We start from the raw sequence: 19,456 nt of genomic DNA, 5'->3' as shown, positions 1-19,456 counted from the left end.
AATGAAAAGATTCAGGAAGTGGGAGACAAACTGGAAACCCATTCACATCAAAGATTTGAGTTCCTTTAAAGATATGAACTGAAGGAGGTATGGATATGACAAAGCAACATCAACAAACTAGCGGCAACAAAGTCCCGTCTGAAAACATTGCGCTTGAACACACCACACACGTCCAACAACCACCTGCTACATATGTTCTGCAACTGAGAGGTAACAACCGTTCATGGCGGCAAAACACATGTTGGAAAAGCTATAGTTAGCTGTGAGGCAGATTCTGAGCTTCCTTGATTTGTACAATTTGACAATTTGTACGTATGTTTCTGCTGATCAGTCATGTACAGATATACTGCATAAACAAATACACAAGTATAATAGTTCTGCTTCAGTTGATTGATCGGGTTTTCTTTGTCTACTTTAAGGACTTCAGGTGATTTTATGCAGAAATGCAAATGTAGATAAATGTAGAATGTAAAAAAATACCATCCCTAATTAAACTGAATAAAGCTCAGAATCTGGTAGAATTACTTGGTATAAATTAAAGTTTGAATCTTCTTTCATATATTTAAATTAATAAATTACGAGAGAATGCTTCATTAAAGGTTTAATGGTGGATGCCTTAGATATTATTTACTGGGAAGTCGACCATTTATCGTTGGCAGCAGAACAAATAGGTCAGTGGCTCACAAGAGTCTGCTCATGAGGAAAAACAATCCTTCTCAGGAAACGTGTACTAGTAAAAAGATATTTTTCTTCAAGAACAAGAAACGAGACCAGGAACAGTAGGTCTGGATAAGCAGCAGGCTGATTATGTCTTTTGACAGTTTCACAGGTCGGACGAGGGTTAACCGCCTCCCAGCATCCAGTAAAGCATGCATAGAGACCATACCACTGTGTGTGTGTGTGTGTGTGTGTTAAGTGTGTGTTTGCAAACAGGCTGACAGCTGAGAGGATAACATGGGAGCAGATTGCGAAGAGTGTGTGCTATAGTGTGTATTTACACGTCTGTTAAGCTGTTAGTCATGAGCTAATGGGGCCAAAGTGTATGTGTATATGTGTTTGTGTGTGTTTGTGTTTCCATGAATGCAGCAGAGCTTGCACGGTATGTACATGTACACATAGGAGGCTTTGTCTGCATCAGTGTGGCAGTTTCTCTAGAAACATGGTATTAGACGTGTACAGGGAGGTCAACAGGGGCGTTTGTGTACATGTGTGTAGGGACTGACTTCTCTGGGACTTATGCTTCATTTAAACTGAGAGCACTGGAGGCGTTGGATGTACACATTCTCACAACGCATCAACAGTTCCAACTGACACACGTGCAGGCATTTTAAAAACGTCGGTAGCAAAATAAAAGCCTGATCTTCAGCAGCTTTTTGTTTGATATCTGCCATAAACTAAAAACAACGTCACCGTCGCATCAAAACGTCTGCTGCTGCTGCTTCTTCTTCTTCTGGGATTTGTAGCATCTCTGACGCTAGTTAAGCTCAACTAAAAGAGATGAAGAAGAAGGTTTGATGCTACAGGAATGTAGTTCTGGTTTGTAGAGGACCTAAAATAAATAAACATCAAAGCTCAGACTTGGGATTTTTTCCTGGATCATCCCAGCTCCAATCAAGAACAGATGTTTTAATAACGGGTGTAAAGGTGAAGCATCGTTGGTCTGATGTTTTAATTAAAATTACATCTGTTTTAAGAAGAAGGTGGAGGTAAAGAAGAAGAAGAGGAAGAAGGTGGAGGTAAAGAAGAAGAAGGAGAGGAGGAAGAAGAAGGTGGAGGTAAAGAAGAAGAGGAAGAAGAAGGTGGAGGCAAAGAAGAAGAAGAAGAAGGTAAAGAAGAAGAAGAAGAATGTGGAGGAGGAGGAGGAGGAGAAGGAGGCAAGACAAAGAAGAAGAAGGAGGAGGTAAAGAAGAAGGAGAAGAAGGTAAAGAAGAAAGTAAAGAAAAAGGTCAAAAAGAAGAAGAAAGAGAAGAAGAAGAGAGCATGGTATTAGACGTGTACAGGGAGGTCAACAGGGGCGTTTGTGTACATGTGTGTAGGGACTGACTTCTCTGGGACTTATGCTTCATTTAAACTGAGAGCACTGGAGGCGTTGGATGTACACATTCTCACAACGCACCAACAGGCAGCGACACAAGCTGCAGCAAATGCTCAAAAAAAGACGTGGGAAGTGTTTTTAAGATTAAGCGAGTTTGTTCTGCTACTTCTGTCCATCCAGGTCCATACCGACCCGGTTTTGTTCACGCGTTTATGAAGCAGCATCAGATCAGATCAGGTTTCAGCCAAGAATGATATGTAGTACTTATTAGCTCTAGTTCTGCCATAAATGAATAATGGCTGATGGCTAGTGCCAAGAAACCCAAAAGAAGAAAAGAACAAAGAGAAGGGGCAAGAAGAACAAGACGTAGCAGAAGAAGAACAACAACAAGAAGTCGGCACAGAAGAAGAAGAAGAAATGGAATGAGGAGAAGGAGCCAGAAGAAGGTAATGAAGAAGGAGGTGGTAAAGAAGAATGAGACATAGACAGAGAAGAAGAAGAGGAGAAAAAGGCAGCAGAAGAAGAAGAACCATGTGACTAAACATGACTTGTAGAATAAAGGTAGTAGCCGTTAGTCTACTAGTAACCAGTGTAATGTGGATGTTTGGTGAGGTGGAAGAAGGAGAATCCATGGAGTTAAGAACTATGGAGAGATTAGTGTATATATATTTACATACACACAGACACACACACACAGACACACACATTTGTGCATCAGTAGGTGTGAACCTGTGAGGAGAATACACAATTTGCATGCACGACACATCCGAGTGCGTTTGTGTGGCCTCAGACTAATGAGGTGGAAGACAAACACTGAACGCTCCACATCATCGGAGACTTTAGCCAACAGCTACAAACATGCAAACATGAAGAGATCTCATTGGTCCTGACACGAGCGCACACACTCGTCCACGCTAAACCCACACAGACACTGAGAGATGGAAGTACAGGCTGCGGTCAGACCGTCACTGTGTGGGATTGACGGCTGAGAGACAATTAATATAATGAGGGTGAGAGTTTGGATGCCGGCAGAGCAGAGGAGACAAGATCGAGTGTTCCCGGGAAAAACAAACATATTGTCAATGACTTTACATGTAAAACCAGAGACTGTATAAAGATGGAGCTGCTCCTCTAAAGTGAAGCCAAAGCAAGTAGAGCTCCCCCTGGTGTCTGGCTGCAGTATAGTTCATAAGCTCCACCCCCTCCATGTTAGTGGGCGGGACTTGTGTCAAAACAAAACATCAAATTTTTTTTTTCAAGGATGACTTCTGTCATTTTAGGTCGTTTATATAATGTTGATGAATGTTCAAGAGTCAATTTTTTGGATAAGTTTCGTTTTAGTTATTAGACGCTATCGAAACAGGATGTGACATCATGATCACTACAAGCTGCCATGGCAACACGGTACTATAAGACAGTGAGGTTTTAAAAACATAAATTAGTCCAGTATATAATCCATCATGTCCTTGTAACAGGTGGAGGTAGAGCAGAGCGTAGTATTAATTAAACTAAAACATGAGTGAGTCTGGAGGAAGTGTGGGCGGGGCATCAATATCACGGCTCCACGTGGCTCCGCCCTCAGACCGTACTGATCAGACTCTGGATCCAAAGTCGCAAGATGTTGCTGCTGGAACCCCCGGGAAAATAGAGTCAGTTTGACCAATGAGAGGAAGAGGAGACGTGGTGTCCATATTTATATACAGACTATGGTAAAAACACAGACGACAAACTAAATATGGACAATTTTACCCCGGGAGCCAGACCAACTACAAAATCACAGATTTTTTTAGAGCGCAAAGTTGGTCTGGAGTCTGGAGAAACCAGACATTTGTAGCTTGGAAGCCAGATCAGACACCTTCTGTGTCTCTGTTCTTCTGTTTCTTCTGACTTCTTCGTCCTCTTCTTGATTCTTCTTCTCTTGGTGGTAGAAACCAAAGTGGTGGAGGTGTTTCCTTCAGGTGAACATTTAGAGAAAATTCATTGTCTCCAAGTTAAGATGTTTCAGGTCACCAAAGGTTTTGCCACCTCTCATCGCTACAACTCTCCGTATTTCATTAAGACTCGCGGCCTCTTGTCGCCACATCAGTCTCAAAGTTGCTGATCCTGAGATTGGAGAAGGTTTCCTACGTGAGGAGGAACCTGACTGACAGTATTGAGACTGGGCCGCTGTCTGTCCACGTTGTTCTTCTCATCGGGGGCCGAGTATCGACGGCGGTGTCGCCTTCCGCCGTTTGTTCGATACCTCTGTTCTCCGCTTCCTGTCTGCAACAACACCGGACGCCACCGCCACGAATGTGTGCGTTTGTCTGATGCTGCAGTATTTGCAGGCAGAGCGGCTGAGCAGGGATAAGGTTGCATGTTGTGCAGCATTTTCCTGAGTGATGGAATCCCTGAGAGGATTTCATGTTGGTGGCAGACACCAACCTCACCGACCATAAACACTGCACATCTGTGTACAAGACAAGTCAGGAAGCAGCGATATGTGAATATTTACACATAAACTGACCTCTGTGTACTCATTATGCTTTGACCTTAACCTCAAAATCAGTAAACATGTCCTACACGTCCATAAATGTGACCAAACTTTTTCACAGCTACAAATGGTTTTGCGACTTAAAGTGGCTTCTGCCTTTGAATTAAGGTGGTTGATATTGTACCTATTGTAAAAGATATTGAGAGTAAATAACTTTAAAGGACAAACAGTTAAAATTTGTTGAGAATGCCTTAATCACCCAGTTGCTCTGATTGGTTGTGGGACTATCTAATTATGTACAGAAGTTGTTGTTTTTTTTCCCTCTGTTTTAGTAGAAATCAAAACTAAAACCAAATATTCTGAAGAGAATTGACAGGCTCATAGACGGTATAAGGATTAACGTCGGAACAGCTTCTCTGAAGTGAAGCCAAATCAACTAGAGCTCCCTCTGGTGGCTGGCTGCAGTATAGGTCATAGGCTCCACCCCCTCCATGTTAGTGGGCGGGACATTTTATGTAGTTAATATAATGTTGATGAATATTCAAGTGTCAATTTTTTTGGATAAGTTTCGTTTTAGTTTGACACTACAGAAACAGGATGTGACATCATGGCGGCTACCAGTTGCCATGCCAACCATTCCATGAAGCGGTTCTGAGGGATCGTTGAGAGTTATTTAAAAAAAAAAAAAAAAAAAAAAAAAAAAAAACAAACTAAAAGAAATAAGTCCAGTGTCTAATCCATCATGTCCTTGTAACAGGTGGAGGTAGAGCAGAGCGTAGTATTAATTAAACTAAAACATGAGTGAGTCTGGAGGAAGTGTGGGCGGAGCATCAATATCACGGCTCCACGTGGCTCCGCCCTCAGACCGTACTGATCAGACTCTGGATCCAAACTCACAAGATGGCGCCGCCCATATCCCCGGGAAGATAGAGTCAGTTTGACCAATGAGAGGAAGAGGAGACGTGGTGTCCATATTTATATACAGACTATGTTTTGGCTACATCAGGCTAAAACAAAGACCGTTAACTTAAGTCCACCCTGCAAATTATTCCTGCTTTCTCTCCTGCTTTGCTCATATCTCCACAAAGATTAACAGGAAGTCATTCGCTCTTATTCCTGCTATAAATCCTGAGACTCATCCTTTGGACCCTTCCTCCTTCCTGAGCAGCTCTGCCCTGCTGCTGCTGTAGTCCTTGTGCCCGTCAATATGACAGATGCGTTCTCTGTATTGTAGCACCAGAGGGTGAAAGCAGACGCTGTGAAGGACTCTGTTTCTTCAACATGCCCTTTAAAGTGCCATATTTTGACTGAGGTTACCGCCCCGCAACACAAGAACACACACATGCAGCGGCGGCAGCAGCAGGATCAGCCTGAACCCCCCGTGGTGAGACGACACTGCTAACACACTTCCTAAAGACTTGTTCACAGTGTGTGTCTACAGCTGTAGCGCGCACACACACACACACACACACACACACACACACACACACACACACACACACACACACACACACCCACACACACACACACACACACACACACACACACACACACACACACACACACACACACAAACGCCTTCATATATGTGTGTGTGTGGCTGTCAGCGTGTATTTACTGTGTGTAGACAGGTATCTCTTCCTGTTAACGTCCTAAGTCTCTAAGTGTGTTTCTGTCAGATTGTGTACATCTGTGTGTGTGTCCATCTCTGTCACTGTGTTTGTTTTATATGTGTGTGTGTCTGAGTGTGTGTGTGTGTGTGTGTGTGCTCACCCATGCTGTTGGTGGAGCTGCACCACATCAGCAGACAGCCGGTGCACAGCAGGTTGAGTGCCCCGAACAGCAGGATCCTCCACGACTGAAAACGACAACAAAACAAACAAAACAAAACCAACGTTAGTGGACGGCAACGCCGCGAGCAGCGTGCCTCAACCTCTGGGTCGAGGCCCAGCGGAGAGTCTGTCGTACACACAGTATTATAGGACATAATGAGCATCATGAGCACATTAGAGCTGCACACAGATTAAAATATTTAATTGCAATTAATCGAATGAACAAATTAATCGCACTTCTGTTTTAAATGCACCTGGACTCTTATCAACATCTCAGCTGCTCAGAAACTTCCTGGTTCAGTTCGTAACTTGGTTCATGTTAGGGTCGACTAATATGAGATGAAAGTTGAGTCGATGACGACACGCATAAAAACACAGTAGAAAGTAATGAAATCTATGTTCTTTACCTGAATACATATTGCCGCGCCTCAGACAAAAGAAACTACGGAGACTTTGGACCGTTCCTCTGCTAGCGTTAGCGTTAGCCTTTTCAGATGCATTGCAGTAGTACTTTAGTTGTATTTCAGGACTGACATGTCACGGTAGTATGGGCTTCATCTTTAGTGAAGTATTTCCACACACTTGATGAACCAATGACCCACTGGGCTCCTCACCTGTCTTCTAGGAGGCGTCCATGTTGTTATTGTCATGTGATCAGTGACGAGTTGACTTCCTGTTTAAAGCGGCACAGCAGTAAAGTCGACTAGTCGATAGAAGCCCTAGTTCACATCGACAGTAAACGTAGATAACTTAGTTCTCGCAAAGAGAAAATTATCAGTGGGGACTTTGAAGATGGACATGTCGTTCAAAAAACTTCTTTTTCTTCCATATCTTGCTCCTCCATCACCTTCTAATTCTTCTTCTTTATTCACCTGGTTTCCCAAACTACTGTCGGGCAGATGTCATAATAACAGAACACCTTTCAAAAAAATCTATATATATATATATATATATATATATATTACATTAAATAGCCTGGAGGTCAGACCAACACTTCTACTAATTTATCAATTAGTTGACCAGGAGGAAATTAATCAGCTATAAATCTTATCCAAGTAGTTCCAGCTTCTGAACAGGGATATCTCTGAGTTTTAAGCTACTGGTGAGACCAAACAGGAAATCTCAAAACAGGGAAAATAGTTCGACAGACCGAACAGATAAACAATAAATAACAAAAAGATTTTACAGACTAACTGATAATAAATTATGTTAAACTGAGTGTGAGTCTCAGCTCGAGTCACTGTTACGAGCCACGCTTCAAGAACATCCTCGCTCTACACACGTCTAGGCTTTAACTCCAGCTTTCTATTCAACATTTGTCCACAACTCTCAGCGTAAATAAGCCTGAAGACGCAAAGCTCCTGTATTCAACAACTGCTTAACCCCACAAACTGACCGGGAGCTGCTGTCCGACCATGTGGCCAAACACGTTCACGACGGCCTGAATCAGTTCAGCAACACCAGCCCTGAGGAAGGTCACATTCAGAGCACGTGAGCACAGGAAACAGCCCGAGTGCTGAGAAAGAGTAATATCTGCAGGATTTAGAAAGACTAAACCCTCGGAAAACAGAAATGGAGAAAATAATTTACCAAAATATAAGAAATGCAGCAAACTCAGCAATGAAGGAATCTGATCATTTAGAGAATGGTTCAAATTAAACACATCTGCATGCTGGGCGTGGCTAAAATGGTGGATTATCTAACCGTTACTTGTAGGAAGCTAGGAGGAGCTACGATTAGCAGTGAGGCTAAGAAGCTAGGAAGAGGAGGATGGGAAGCTAGGAGAAGCTACTATTAGCTGGGAAGCTAGGATGAGCAGCTTTAAGCTAGGAGGCTAGGAAGAGCTACTATCAGCTAGGAGGACTGGAAGCTAGTTGGGTGGGTAGTAAGCTAGGAAGAGCCACTATTAGCTGGGAGGCTAGGAAGCTAGGAAGAGCTACTACGTTGTAAATATTTAATTAATAATTTAAATGTTCCAATGAGACAAAGAGGACAGATGTGAAGAGCCTTTTTATTGTACTCTTTGAGCTTTGTTTCGTTCACTTCTGGTTTGTTCGTCTGCACCGTCTCTCTAGGTTGAGCTCTCTGACCAACCTGGTCCGATGCCGATTGAAAAATGTTGAATTGACTTAAAAAAGCCGGTGACGTAGCTCTAACTGTCGGCTTGGAGGGTCCACCCCTTAACGAACATTAGACGAATGCTGTAATGTTTTAGGATCATTCTGAGTCCTCTGTTCTTGTTCCACGTGTCTGGATGTAATTTGTCAATGAAGAACATAAATGAAACCTCTGAGCAGAGAGAGAGTGGAACAAGGAATGGAACAAGGGAACGAGTTGGTGTGTGTGTGTGTGTGTGTGTGCGTGTGTGCGTGTGTGTGTGTGTGTGTCGTGGCTTGTCACTTCATGTTGGAGTCATATGCCGTGGTGGGGAGCGGCGAGTGCTGTGAAATCTACAATTACTGTGGTGTGCTGTGTTATGACAGCACTGGGGCGTCTGGTGACAGCACTAGCCAGCGACAGGCATGGGAAACCTACAGAGTGTGTGTGTGCAAACAGAGAGACAGCAGCACTCGCCCCAAAACACTCCCCATCCCCCATTCATGTGCGCCCACACAGCGCCCGGAGGCGAGTACTCGTGGTCGGTACATCCCGGCGCTCTGCTGCCCCCGTCCGTCAGTCGGCGCCGCCGTCGTCCAACTGTCCGGCGGCATCAACAACGTGCCAGCATATTGAGGCTACATGTGACATTGGAGTGACAGGGCTGCTGCTGCGCCCCATCACCAGGTACTGTATTAAATCGGGAGCCCCCCACCCCAAAGCTGATGCCAGATTACATCATCAAAAAGCGGCGTGCCCTGCTGCCACATCATCATCAAAATGCACCACCCATCCAGGAAGCCTAGTGACCCATATTTAACACATGCTGGGTGTGGCTAAAATGAACAAACTGTTACAACTAGGAAGCTAGGAGGAGCTACTATTAGCTAGGAGGCTAGGAGGAGCTACTATTAGCTGGGAAGCTAGGAGGAGCTACTATTAGCTAGGAGGCTAGGAGGAGCTACTATTAGCTATGAGGATAGAAAGACCTACTATTAACTGGGAAGCTAGGAAGAGCTACTATTAGCTGGAAGGCTAGGAGGAGCTACTATTAGCTAGGAGGATAGGAGGAGCTACTATTAGCTAGGAGGCTAGGAGGAGCTACTATTAGCTGGGAAGCTAGGAGGAGCTACTATTAGCTGGGAAGCTACAGGAGGAGCTACTATTAGCTAGGAGGCTAGGAAGGGCTACTGTTAGTGGGGAGATTAGGATGAGCTACTATTAGATTAGAGGCTAGGAAGCTATGAAGAGCTACTATTCACTGGGAAGCTACAGCGGGAGCTACTATTAGCTAGTAGGCTATAAATAGCCACTGTTAGCTGGAACGCTAGGAGGAATTACTGTTAGCTGAGAGGCTAGGAGGAGCAACTGTTAGCTGGGAGGCTAGGAAGAGCTATTATTAGCTTTGGAGCAAGGAAACTAGAAAGAGCTACTATTAGCTGAAAAGCTAGGAAGAGCTACCATTAGCTGGGAAGCTAGGAGGAGCATCAGGCGTGATTCATATTAACCACTGAAGAAGAAATAAAGAGAGCAACAGGAAGACATGTCTATCATTAAAGGCTGGGAGTGTGTTCAGAGGGATTGTGGGATATAGAAATATATTTTTAACCAAAATAAACCTTGCAACACGTCACAGGCTTTTTGAGGCAACAGAAACACAAAGAAACTCCCGCTCAGACCGGAGCATCAGGGCTCTTTGTCTCCAGGGCGGCTGTGTTCTCCTCTCAAAATAACCCAACTTACATAATGGATCATTGGCGGCGGCGGCCAGTGGAGGAGTTTTCCAACTCGGTTGCTACAGCAGAAAACGAGATGACGACGCCTGGTCCTCTCACTCTAACGTCCTTCCTCTGCTGACGGCCTCATGTCCCTGTTCTAGTTTCATCAGGACATTTTGTCACAGCGGCACATGACCTCCAGCGCTATGAACGTTTAACGTACAACACACATGAGGAATGAAGCCCTTTTTGTGCTTTCATCTGCTAAACATAAACAGCCTCTGTGCCTTGATTTAAGTTTAAATACTTCACTACTTTAATTATAGTGTGGCTCTGGTGCAGGACGCAGAGTTCTTGGAGGTTTGAGGTCAGGACATTTGGGCCAAAATGCTGCACTTGAACACAACACAAAGACACCAGCCACTGAGAGGAAACAACTCTTCATACCAGCAGGTGTCAGTAATCTGTATTCATCATGCAAAGGGGTAAACAGGGAGAGCTAGTATGAGCTGGCAGTCTTGGAAGCGCTACTAGCTTTGAAGCAAGGAGGTTAGTGAGAGCTACTATCAGCTGAGAGGCTAGGAAGCTAGGAAGAGCTACTATCAGCTGAGAGGCTAGGAAGCTAGGAAGAGCAACTACTGGCCAGGAGTCTTGGAAGCACTACTAGCTTAGAAGCAAGGAGGTTAGGGAGAGCTACTATCAGCTGAGAGGCTAGGAAGCTAGGAACAGCTACTATCAGCCGAGAGGCTAGGAAGCTAGGAAGAGCTACTATTAGACAGGAGTCTTGGAAGCGCTACTAGCTTTGAAGCAAGGAGGTTAGGAAGAGCTACTATCAGCTGATCGGCTAGGAAGCTAGGAACAGCTACTATCAGCCAGGAGTGTCTTGAAGCGCTACTAGCTTGGAAATTAGGAAGCTAGGAAGAGCAACTATCAGCTGAGATGCAAGGAGGCTAGGAAGAGCTACTATTACACAGGGGTCTTGGAAGTGCTACTAGCTTGGAAGCTAGGAAGCTAGGAAGAGCTAATAACAGCTGAGAGGCTAGGAAGCTAGGGAGCTAGGAGGAGTTACTATTAGCTGGGAAGCTAGAAAGCTAGGAGGAGCTATCAGTTGAGAGGCTAGAAAGCTAGGAAAAGCTTCCATTAGATGTGAAGCTCGGGAGAGCTACTACCAGTTGGGGAGCTAGAAAGATGGGAGGAGCTACTATTAGCTGGGAGGCTAGGAAGCAAGGAAGAGCTACTATCAGCTGAGAGGCTAGGAAGCAAGGAAGAGCTACTATCAGCTGAGAGGCTAGGAAGCTAGGAAGAGCAACTATTGGCCAGGATTCTTGGAAGCACTACTAGCTTAGAAGCTAGTAAGAGCAGCTATTAGCTGAGAGGCTAGGAAGCTAGGTAGCTAGGAAGAGCAACTATCAGCAGAGATGCAAGGAGGCTAGGAAGAGCTATTATTACACAGGGGTCTTGGAAGTGCTATTAGCTTGGAAGCTAGGACGCTAGGAAGAGCTAATAACAGCTGAGAGGCTAGGAAGCTAGGAGGAGTTACTATTAGCTGGGAAGCTAGGTGGAGCTACTATTAGCTTGGAAGCTAGAAAGCTAGGAAGAGCTATCAGTTGAGAGGCTAGAAAGCTAGGAAAAACTTCCATTAGATGTGAAGCTAAGGAGAGCTACTACTAGTTGGGGAGCTAGAAAGATGGGAGGAGCTACTATTAGCTGGGAGGCTAGGAAGCTTAGAAGAGCTACTATTAGCCAGAGAGCTAAGAAGCTAGAAGGAGCTACTATTAACTGGGAAACTAGGGAAAGCTACTATTAGATGAGAAACTAGGGAGCACTACTGTTAGCTGGGAGGCTAGGAAGCTAAGAAGAGTTACTATTAGCCAGAGAGCTAAGAAGCTAGGAGGAGCTACTATTAGCTGGGAAACTAGGGAACGCTACAATTAGATGAGAAGCTAGGACGCTAGGAAGAGCTAGTGTTAGCTGAGCGGCTAATAAGCGAGGTCGTACCGTTGGTCTACACTTTATTAATTCTAGATCAACAAGTTGTTGTGGGACAAAGAGCGATGACATAGCATATATTAAAAACCCGGCATCACACCTCCACACGGCTGAGATGATCATTTTCAGACAACAGGACAGTGGAACACAACACCAACACAATAAGAGCTTTGTTTGAGGTATTTCAAGGCCTCGTTACACAGTCTGAGCTGAATTTAATATTCCTGGCATGAAGGTCCAGACGCAGCGCTGCCAGGGATCACTAAATATCCGCTAAGATCAGCAAAAAGCAAAACAAATAATATCTGCTTCAACCTGTAAAAACCTCGGTCGACTGCACCTGAAATCAGATGTTGACAAGTTTTATTTCACAACAGCCGAGGCCGGCGCTGAGGAGGCACGTCTCAACTTTCGCCTGCTTCTCCTGGACCCGTGTTTGGTCTCTAAGTCGTGTACGACGGCGTGTAATCCAATCCCAGACCCCCCGCCACCAGTGTGTGGTCAAAGTGGATTATAGTACAATAACGCTGACACACATAAAGCCTGAGATCCCCTCACATTCATTATCATATCTCATTTATAGCTTAGACTCCACATCTGTCCATGTTTTGTTGTGGCACACAACTTCCACTACTTCTTCCATCGACGCAAAAATAATAGTTTTCAGAATTATTATCACAGTAATGATTAGTGCTTATGTCTAGTTCTGTGTTTGATTTGTTTCTGAGCATCATCATCAGGTGAGGGACAGAAACATGGAGGTAGAAAAACAAGATGAACCAAGATGGAGTCAATGTGGACAGAGACGATGGAGACGTGAAGACATCTTGGTCGTCTTCTAAGACTCTACACATTCAGGACATGGAGGAGGAGGACATGGAGGAGGAGGAGATGCATCTACTCCTTCTTCCTCCTCCTCTTTCTTTTCATTCTTCGTTTCCTCTTCCTTCTTGTCCTATTTTCCTTTGTTCTCCTCTTTCTTCTTCTTCCTCATCTCTCTTCTCCTCCTCCTCCTAGTCTTCCTTTTTCTATTCCTTCTTCTCCTCCATCTTCCTTCTACTACTGAATTTTATTCTCCTCCTCCTCTTGCCTTTGTTCTCCTCGTTTTTCTCGTTCTCCTCCTTTCTTTTCATTCTTTGTTTCCCTCTCATCTTCCTACTTCCCTTGTTCTCCTCCACCTCTTCTTCCTCTCCCATCATCTCTTCTTCATCTCTCTTCTCCTTGTTCTTTCTTCTCCTACTTCATTTTATTCTCTTCCTCCTCTCTTTACATTCTTCATTTCCTCTTCCCTCCTCGTCTTTCTTATTTTTCTCCTCCTCCTCCTCCTCTTCCCTTTGTTCTCCTTTTTCTTGTTTTTCTCATTCACCTCCTCTTTCTTCTTCTTCTCCACCGTATTCTCCACTTTCTTTTTGTTCTTTGTTTCCTCCTCATCCTCCCTCTTCCTCTCCTAGTCCTCCTTGTTCTCCTCCTCCTCCTCCTGTTCTATTTCCAATAGATGTGAACTTCTCCAGTGATGATGTTTGGATGTTGGAGACATTGAACCAGAGGATCATGAATAATGGAGAATAAACTGATTAAACAGTTAAACACTGATCATGCTCCATATAAGGTCATAAATTCTCACCGGTGCTAAAGATGCTTCTAAGATTAATTTATGATCTGATCCTGCCACCGTTTCATCTGCCTTTTAGTTTCGTTTTAATTTAAACTAAACTGCAGGAAAAACTAAATAATCGGATGAGAATCAGCAGATCTTTGAGTTCAACAGGTAACAGGTGAACTCAGACGTTAAGGCCCGTCCAATCGGAGGGCTTCCCCTGGAACATGGTGACCTAGTAGGGAAACAGGATTACTGGAGGTGTTTGGGTGACTCTGTACGAGACACGGTGTCTAACCGGCTTACAGCGTAACGAGATTAGAAAGTGAAGATTCCTCCAGATGCCAAACACCGAGAGAAAACCTGAAGACCCCCGAGACTGAAACCTTGAATAAATAAACAATGAACCTACCCGTCTGTCTGAGGAGACCAGTCTGAATTCTTGAAGGAGTTTTCCAAATACAGATCTGTGCGTCTTCCTGAATGGATGAATGGTGCCCTGCAGGTTAAAACAGACACACAGGTGAGTTTAAGAACAGCAGCCAGGGTTACCTTAGCTTCATTTAAAGCACAGTCAGGTTTGTTAGGTGTGTGACAGTGAAGAAGAGCAGACGAGGCAAAGGTTAACCTGCACTGACACCAAGTGGCCATTTGTGGAATAACACTTATTTCAGATTCCTGGAAAGGGTTTAAGGAAGGAGATTCATTTCTTGATCCTTGAACACTAACGTTGGATGATGTTCACACGTCGTTTTGGTTGCGTTGCTGCCGTCTGAGTTGTGTGGTTCCTTGGGTTCCTTCAGTCTGTTTATTGACGTCTGAAGATGTGACTGTTTCTCGCTCCAGTCCCTGTTTTCTTCTACAGGTACGTGTTCAGGTGATTTTCACCTGACGTTAGTGTTTGTGTATTAAATCTGTCCTACCAACAGATGAATAAAACAACTAAAGATAGTTTGACTTCAGCTATCGCTAGCTGCAGATACCAGAGCTAGCTAAGTGGTCCTAGTCTTATTTAGTGTAACGCTCATGAATAAATATCATTAAGTGGTAATTTCCAATAGAATTCATTTGGTCAAAAACATTTTTAATGTCAGTGATGCAGGAAGACTGTCCTCACTGGACAAGTCTCACATGTCCCAGGAACAGGTGAAGCCGAGGTCAAGTTCCTAGCTCCATTATTTATTTTTTAAGGAGCTATTAATTAAAGATTTTTCACTAATTTTAGAGACATTTTATATGAGCCCCCCTGAGATACCTTTATTTGTTTTATGAGACATTTTATAGATGAAAAGTACTTCAGTTTACCAGGTACTGTTGTACTTCTATATATTTTAACAAGAAGTATTTTTTTATCGGATGAAATGTACGAGTGACGTTAGAGACGGTGTTATTAATTATAACGTTCTAGGTTTAAGGGCCACATAACAAAAGCTTAGAACAACTATTTACCACTAATTCTTCACATTCTTCTCCAAACTTTACTTTTAACTACAAGTGGAAAAACTAAATTCATAGTAAACGATCCAGAAAGTTTTTATTTTTATATTTTACTGTGGGTTTTTGAGATTTTTAAAGTCACACTTGAGACTTTATTTCTCTCGTTTTTGAACCCGTTAGGACAAATACTACTCGATTAAAATAAAGTTTTTATTCCTTTTCTGACTAACTGCTACGAAAAGAAAACAAGACATAAATGTTTAAGACCTTGAGATAACACCACACCTGATTTAGTTTGAGATCAGTTATGTTGTCATGGCGATTCTGAATCTTCTTCTACTGTCCAATGTGAAGAACTTCTTTATTTACTCGGTCAAGTTCGTCCACATTAACGACTAAAATCAAATCCATCGATTTTAATAAAACAAACCTAAAAATAAAAATCTCCAGATGACACTCACCAGGACATAGGTGTCGTGCTCGTGCTTCTTCCGGTGCATGGGGACATCTGAGGACAACATAAGACATGAGACATGAGATATGAGATATAAGACGACAACAAAAAAAAGTCTGACAGGAAATGATTCTGACTGACAGCAAATAGAGATACTCAGACATTCCTGTTTCTCTGAATTCATCTTTTTGTCTCATCCAAGTCTATGAACACCTGCATCAGTAAAATATGTCACTGGAATAAACACACTCCCTGTCCAGTTCATTAGGTACACCAGTGAAGTCATTCTAATCTAAATAATGTTGAGTTGACGTAGAAACAGAATCAGGAAGGAGGTGATTCACCTGATGATCACTGTGAAGCTGTTAAACTGGATTACATTAAAAGTGTTTCTGTTATTTAGCTTAGCCCACTGGCTAACGCGTCAAAATAATAAGGACACGTGTGCAAAATGAAAACACGGTTGAATCAACAGTTCTCTCAGTTATTTAAAAACAAAGCTGGACACCAGAACCTTCATGGAGACAAGAATGCAGCAAACGTTTTAGAAACCTGCAAAAATAAACTGAATCAAGTCTGAGATCGTTAAGTCTCGGCACGGCTGACGAATAAACTGGTTGAAAAGCAACTCCGTCACCAGTCTATTTATAATTATTGTTTTTTTTAGTTTTGCTTATTAATATCATCAGGAACTTCTTTTCCTATTGCACCTTAACTTGACTATTTCATGTCTTAGCGTCCACCATATTAAACTCACAGACATAACCATCATTTTCTCAAAAACATGAGTTACTCCAGAGAATCCAAACACGTGTAAAGACAATAAAAGTCCCTAAGTTGCTGGACGGGAAACATGGTCACGTCTCAGATAATTTCTTTATCCAAGTGGTTTGATTTAGACCAAATAATTTATCCCACACTGTATGAACGCTGCAGCAGTCTGAAGAGTTTGTCGTGTTTTAGGTGATTTGTAAACTATAAAAAGAGCCAGACAGCCCCAAGAACAGACGCATCTACCAGTTGACTCTTAAAGAGACATAATATGAGGTGATTTCATGAGGAATATTTACAGGATCTTTTCACTGGTTCTGATACTTCATGGAGTGGTGTGTTTCCTGTAGAGCTCTATACTACATCTGTTGTCGTGGTCTCATCAGCCTGCCCAGTCTTCATGGAATCCTGCAGTTATCCACTCCTACCTGAATGAACAATTCTCCAACCTGCCTATGATTCCTCTTATATTCTCAAACTGTCATGTAACATCATCAGCTGTATGTTGTATTTATATCATCAGATTCCACATGTACGCTTTAGTCAGATATGTGTATCTATGACAGATGTATGTTTATCTTGCTGTTCTCTTCTCTTCTCTCTTTGCTGTTCTCTTCTCTCTTTCTTCTGTCTGTACCCGGCTGGCCTTAGGCAGATGGTCCCTCCATATGAGCTTATGGTTCTGTTCAAGGTTTCTTCCTGTTAAAAGGGAGTTTTTCTTGCCACCGTCGCCTTCAGGCTGCTCTGGAGGTTTCAGGCAGGATGTTGTAAAGCGTCTTGAGACAATTTGTATTGTTATTGACGCTATATAAATAAATTGAACTGAATTTCCAGAGGAAACTGTCATCCTAAACTCATTTGTTTTTAAAATCTCCTGGTTTTTAACATTAAAAGAGCAAATTAATTTATGGAAATGTTTAAACAATACAAATTAATAATGAGATGATCTCGTATTTCACCTACAGTCATTATACTGATGGTTTCTGTGAGTTTTAACCTGACTTCTTAACCTGGAGACATAAACTCATTGATGAAGTGTTAGTTAGTTTCTTTAAATTGAGCTTTTTCTTCAAATAAAAACTTATAACACACAGTTTTAAACAACCCGCAGACCTGATTTAGTGACATGTCTGTGTTAAAGGTGAACTGCAGTTTAATGTTTCCAGGCTAGCTTGACTGCTAGCTGGATTAGCCGGATACACAGACGTGAACAAACTATCTAAAGTCTCCAAACGCCTCACGGAGCCTTGACCTGACAACACACGGGCCGTTAAACGTTACAGGCAACAAACAGCAGAATAAACCTGGAAACTCAGCTGACGCTCACAGTCCAAACTCACTGACAGACAGCTGTTAGCACAGTTAGCCGAGCCGCCCGTTGAAATAAGTGCAGTTAGCCGTTAGCATGTTAGCATAACAAACCTGAATCCTTGATGTTGATGACATCCACTGAAACCATGTCAGGTTTGTCCAGCGGCACCACCTTCCTCTCCGTCACCCCTGACGGCACCACGTCCGGCTTCGGGCCGAACTTTCTGGGGTAAAAATCCCCGACATTGTGGTATGACAGACCCGAAGACGTGGACATCATTCCGTCCATCGCCATTTTGGACTTCCGGTACCCATAAGCCTCTTTGGCTGCGCGACTTCTACTTCTTCTTCTTTTTCTTCTTTTTCTTCTTCTTCTTCTTCTTCTTCTTCTTCTTCTTTCTTTCTAAAAATCTCGGAAATGTATGGAAAACTAATTCACCCCAAATTTTAGCAATTAAACAAATAAATATCATTGAGGTTAATTATTAGAATAATTAAAGAAAAAAATATATATACCAAAAAATATAATTAACAAAATATAGCAAAATGTTTTTCAATTTATTTAAATATATATATATATATATTATGGCATGCCGTTCAGGAAATTAATCTTTGAATATATTGAATGAACCTTTGAATATATGGAATGAATCTTGAATATATTGAAGGAAACTTTGAATATATGGAGTGAACCTTTGAATATATGGAATGAATCTTGAATATATTGAATGAAACTTTGAATATATGGAGTGAACCTTTGAATATATTGAATGAATCTTGAATATATTGAATGAAACTTTGAATATATTGAATGAACTTTGAATATATGGAATGAACTTTGAATAAATGTTGTGAACCTTTGAATATATTGAATGAATCTTGAATATATTGAATGAAACTTTGAATATATTGAATGAACTTTGAATATATTGAATGAACTTTGAATATATGGAGTGAACCTTTGAATATATTGAATGAATCTTGAATATATTGAATGAATCTTTGAATATATTGAATGAATCTTTGAATATATTGAATGAACTTTGAATATATGGAGTGAACCTTGAATATATTGAATGAATCTTTGAATATATTGAATGAACTTTGAATATATGGAGTGAACCTTGAATATATTGAATGAATCTTGAATATATTGAATGAATCTTTGAATATATTGAATGAATCTTTGAATATATTGAATGAACTTTGAATATATGGAGTGAACCTTGAATATATTGAATGAATCTTTGAATATATTGAATGAACTTTGAATATATGGAGTGAACCTTGAATATATTGAATGAATCTTGAATATATTAAATGAAGTTTGAATATATGGAGTGAACCTTCGAATATATTGAATGAAACTTGAATATATTGAATGAAGTTTGAATATATGGAGTGAAACTTGGAATATATTGAATGAAAGTTGACTGACGTCAGACTTCACGGCAGTGCCTGCGGCCATCTTGTTTCTTGTGGATGCCGCAGCAAAAAGTGACAGAGTGACAACGAGTCAGGCCGCTCACAATCTCGTTGCGGCAATATTAAACAATGAGGACATGATAAACACACTGGCGAATGCGTGTACGGGCCAAAATCTTCCCGATACCCCTGCCCAATACCCTGCCCATTCTTCTAACGAAGAAGTTCGCTCCTTTTGAACCGTGGCAGAGCTATTAACGGAACACTCTGCTGTGTGTATAGGTCTGTATGTAGGTCTGTATGGTTAGCTTGATATA

General features: G+C 42.1%; 1 protein-coding gene across 3 annotated transcripts in view; it reads right to left on the bottom strand.

Annotated features, from left to right (window-relative positions):
- Window positions 1-18,015, bottom strand: part of slc30a6 (solute carrier family 30 member 6) — a 56,611-nt gene extending 38,596 nt beyond the window's left edge. For all 3 annotated transcript variants that reach the window (XM_084561728.1, XM_084561727.1, XM_084561726.1), the window contains exons 1-4: window positions 17,826-18,015; window positions 15,640-15,686; window positions 14,154-14,240; window positions 6,282-6,366 (exon numbers count right to left, since the gene is read on the bottom strand). In XM_084561728.1, the coding sequence (XP_084417854.1) occupies window positions 6,282-6,366; window positions 14,154-14,240; window positions 15,640-15,686; window positions 17,826-18,009 (403 nt within the window). In that variant the 5' untranslated portion in view covers window positions 18,010-18,015. The remainder of the gene's footprint in view (window positions 1-6,281; window positions 6,367-14,153; window positions 14,241-15,639; window positions 15,687-17,825) is intronic.
- Between the last annotated feature and the right edge of the window lie 1,441 nt (window positions 18,016-19,456).

Source organism: Chelon labrosus, assembly GCF_963514085.1.
Source record: "Chelon labrosus genome assembly, chromosome: 15".
NCBI lineage: Eukaryota > Metazoa > Chordata > Actinopteri > Mugiliformes > Mugilidae > Chelon > Chelon labrosus.
The sequence above is the reverse complement of the archived record's forward strand: the minus strand, read 5'-3'. Positions and strand labels throughout refer to the sequence as shown.